We start from the raw sequence: 4,239 nt of genomic DNA, 5'->3' as shown, positions 1-4,239 counted from the left end.
TTACAGTACTGTACTAGGAAGTCAGAGAACTGAAGGTTCAAATGCTCTCTGGGTCAGGGTACCTGGAACCTGGGCTTGCTTCCTGGACAAGTGCCCTCATCAGACAGCTATTGGGGCGTTAAGTATGGGAGAACCTGGCTTCTCCCTCCCCATGGCTTGTGCTGGGAGCCACATGCCAGCCCCAGCACAGCCTCCTGCACGCTCAGCAGCTGTGCAGATAGGTTCACAAACTGTAGGTAGCCTGCTGCTCCCTCCTGGCTCGGACAGTCTGCCCCTTGGCATGCCCAGCTTGTAGCAGCAGCTGCCCCAAGCCTGGGCTGCAGACCCTCCTCTGCCTGCAGCCCAGTACCTTGCTGAGTCTCTGGGCCTGCTTTACCAGCCGGCAGGGAGACCCGAGGCCATCAACTGCTGCCTCCCCACTGCCCAGTGAGCTGTGGCCTCGCTGTGCTCACACTAACGGCTGACTAAACAGCCTACCCCCCTTCTTCAATGACCCCGCACCAACAGGCCTCCCCTTTGGGCCGATTCATTACCTGCTGTCATCACTCATCAGCCCCCCCTGCGGGTGATGGCCCCAACCTCGCCACAGAAAGTGGAGCAGGGGCTCCTGCCCAGGCTTTAACACAGCCGTCCCTCCACTGGGAACAAAAGCAGCCCAGGCAGGGAGGCTGTGGCCTGCTCCAGCCCTTTATTCTGGGCTGACAATAGAGGATGGAGTTGGCGGGATGTTGGGGAGGGAGAAGGGCCCATTGATGGGGGTTATGATCTCATCAGAGCTCCCTGAATGACTGACAGCCAGATAATCGCCCACCCCTCCTGGAGCCCCCAGCCCCTCTGCCATGGGACTCATCCTGCTCTCCTTGAGGCTGCTGAGGGGAGCAGGAGCATGACTGAGCCCCAGAAGCTATGCTGCTGGAGAGGGCTGGGGGCAGGGAGCACAGCAGATGCCCCCGGCCCATCATCAGAGGATTTCCTGCTGCTCCCCGAGGGGAGGGCTTGTGTTGAGCATGGCCAGCTGGACTGCAGGAAGGCAGCACCGAGTGGCCACACCAAACCCTGCGGCCATTAGCCCCCTACCATGGCTCTTGGGCCCACAGCCATGCCCCTGCCATAGCCGGCTGGCTGCCAGGCCCCTGCCATGCTTTGCCAGCTACCATGGACACCCTGCTGCTCTGTCTCTATGTAATCAACCTGCTGGGAGCCTCTGTCCCATTCTCTCCAGTGTGTAAAGGGGGTGATTCAGGGTCATGGAAAACTCGTGGGGACAGCCCCCCATGTGTCCTGGCAGCAAACAATGGTCCCTTTCTATAGCGGCCCAGAGGAGATCAGGGGGGAGGAGGGTGGCATCAGGCTCTGCAACAAAGATGCTGTTTACAGCCCATCTGCAAGACCCCCAACCCTCACCCTTTCCCAGGACACGGGCTGCAGCAGCTGGGAGTGGATCAAAGCTGGTGTTCTCCCCCAGGACACAAACACAATGTGCTTTCCCCCAGCCGTGTAGGCTACACCAGTGGGCCATCTGGGACACCTCAGATCCCTGCACCCCCACTATGGTCACACCAGCAGCTGCCCTTCTCGGCACCTCCTGCGAAATCCCACAGAGACAGGAATGACACAAACATGAAGTGCAGCTTCCAGAATTGGAGGTCGCTGAAGGAGGCCGTCAACTGTTGCAGGTTTGTTATATTAGACAATATGCTGGCGATGAAGCCCAGGAGCCCTTAGTCTCGGTCCTTCCTGCTACAACCACGATGCAAACACCAGGAGTCCCAACTCCTACCAGCCTCTTTTCTAACCACTAGCTTCACTCCCCTCCCAGAGCTTGGGAGAGATCTCGGGAATCTGCCTCCTCGGCTGCTGCACTACACCATTAGGCCACGTTATCCCTTGCTGTGCTGCACTACACCATTAGGCCACGTTGTCCCTTGCTGTGCTGCACTACACCATTAGGCCACGTTGTCCCTCGCTGTCTGTACTGCTCAGTCTGGGGATGAGGGGAGACTCAGACCCCTCCTTGCTCAGCCTTGCTGGGAGATTTAACCAAAGCCGCACGCTGGCACTGGGGCTTACTGGAATAAAAGTGAGATTGCTAGGAAAGGGACAGAAGATCTGGAGGACAGGGACGGTGACTGGCAGGAGGATGGGGAACAGAAGCCAGAGAGAGCATGAAGTGAGAACAGCTCCATTCTTAGAGAAACACAATCCCAGAGAGTTCCTGACTCGGACAACACCCCCAGCAGGGCACCTAGCTCTGGACAGCCCACCTCTAGGACAACCAGCTCTGAAGAGCCCCTTTCTCAGGGACTTCCCAGCTCAGAGATCCCCTGCATAAGGGATCCTCCACTGCATCATAGCTCAGATCTCAGGCAGAGAGGGCTCCCCAAGAAAGAGACCAGGGCACCGGGCAGGGGGGTCTGTCCCACCCTACTCCACGGCTGGCGGGGTCCCAGACAGCACTCACGTGAGAGCAATGGTGAAATGGAAGCGCTGGCGCAGCCCTTTGAAGGTGATGAAGGACTGGGGTGGAAAGCTGCGTGTGGTCATCTCGCAGTAGGGCTTCTCGTAGTCCCCCGATGGGCAGTCGCATTTGAAGCCGCCCACCAGCAGGTTAACACAGGTGCCGCCGTTCTTGCAAACGCCCGGCGTACAACGGCCCAGGCGGGCGTTCACCTCGCAGTACTCTCCTGAATGGGGAAAGTGAGAGAGGGGAAGCATCAAGGGCAGCACCAGTCACACAGCCCAGCCCCAGTCCATGTGTCCCATGCTAGTGGGTGGCACTGGAGCCTGCCAGCTCAGTCCCCTCCCACTCTGGCCCTTTGAGCACCAGGTGCCTTGCAAACACAGTCTAAAACATTTTTTGACGAGGGGGGGTTGGAGCTGCACAGCATCCTTGGATCAACCCCTCCCAATGCTTCTACATCTCAACAGCTTCACCTACGCCATCCAGTTGGTGAGTGGAAGCTCACAAACCCCTTCACTGAATGCCTTTGGGTCCTTGAAACCCTATTCACCAATGCCAGAGAATCATAGAAAAATAGGGCTAGATGGGACCTCATGAGGTCATCCGGTCCAGCCTCCTGCTCACAGCGGGATCATCCCTGTCTAAACCATTTCACTCGCGTGTTTGTTTACCCTGCTCGTGAAGATGAGATTTCACAACCTCTCCAGATACTCTGTTCCAATGTGTGACCACCCTTCTAACTAGAACATTCTTCCTAATTGTCCCTTGCTCCAAATTAAAACCACTTGTCCTGTCCCCTGCAGCCTCTGAGAAAAGTCTCTTACCTTCTTTATAACCACCCTTCAGGTATTTGAAGATTGCTGTTAAAGCCCCCCTTTCAGTCTTCTCTTCTCTATACCAACCAAGCACAGTTCTTTCAACGCTGTCTTGTAAGTCATGTTTCTGGACCTTTACTCTTTTTTTCCCCTTTCTGCTGGACTCTTTCCAGTTTGTCTACGTCTTTCCTGTAGTGTGGTGGACTACAGGAACTGTACATGGCCACTGAGGATGCTATCAAATGGTTCAGCGATTACACACACGCTGACTGACTTGAAGTACAGTACCCAAAATGGGACACAGTACTCCAGGTGAGACCTCATCAGTACTGAAAAAGATGGAAGGATCATTTCCTGCAACTTGCATGTGAAACTCCTGTTAATACAGCCCAATATGCTATTGCCTTCTTTTGCAACTAGGGCACACTGTTGGCTCATATTCAACTTGCAGTCTACTATAAGCTCCAGGTCCTTTTCTGCAGTGCTACAGATTTGGCAGACACTTCCTGGTTTGTATTTGTGCCTTTGATTGTTCCATAGGAATTTGCATGTGTCCTTATTGAAATTCATTCAATTAACACTGGACCATTTTCTACTTTACCAAGGTCATTCTGAATCCTAATCTTCTCCTCCAGTGTCTGCAACTCCATCCAGCTTACTTTTATCTGCAGCTCTGCAACTCTGTGCTCAATCATAGAAAAGTAAGCTGAGCAGGACCTCAAGGGACCATCTACTCCAACTCCCTGCTCAAGACAGAAGTCTAAACTCCCTGCCTAAACCATCCTACACATGTGTTTGTTTAAGCTGCTCTTAAAAGCTCTAGGAACAACTTTCACACAGTACTACACATAATGTCCCAAACACATGTGCCGGGGGATTGGAAACTGGCTAATGTGGTCCCAATTTTCAAGAAATAGAGGAAGAAGGACCCAAGTAACTATAGGCCCGTAAGCCTCACCTCAG

General features: G+C 54.3%; 1 protein-coding gene across 1 annotated transcript in view; it reads right to left on the bottom strand.

The window, feature by feature from the left end:
- Positions 1 to 4,239, bottom strand: part of CELSR2 (cadherin EGF LAG seven-pass G-type receptor 2) — a gene marked incomplete at its 5' end in the record, with an annotated part of 103,259 nt that overhangs the window by 42,167 nt on the left and 56,853 nt on the right. Inside the window, one exon of the mRNA XM_019513727.1 lies at positions 2,462 to 2,684. Within this exon, the coding sequence (XP_019369272.1) occupies positions 2,462 to 2,684 (223 nt within the window). The remainder of the gene's footprint in view (positions 1 to 2,461; positions 2,685 to 4,239) is intronic.

Source organism: Gavialis gangeticus, unplaced genomic scaffold (assembly GCF_001723915.1).
Source record: "Gavialis gangeticus isolate Ggan-Ray unplaced genomic scaffold, GavGan_comp1, whole genome shotgun sequence".
Lineage (NCBI taxonomy): Eukaryota > Metazoa > Chordata > Crocodylia > Gavialidae > Gavialis > Gavialis gangeticus.
This window is presented reverse-complemented; position numbering and strand designations above follow the sequence as displayed.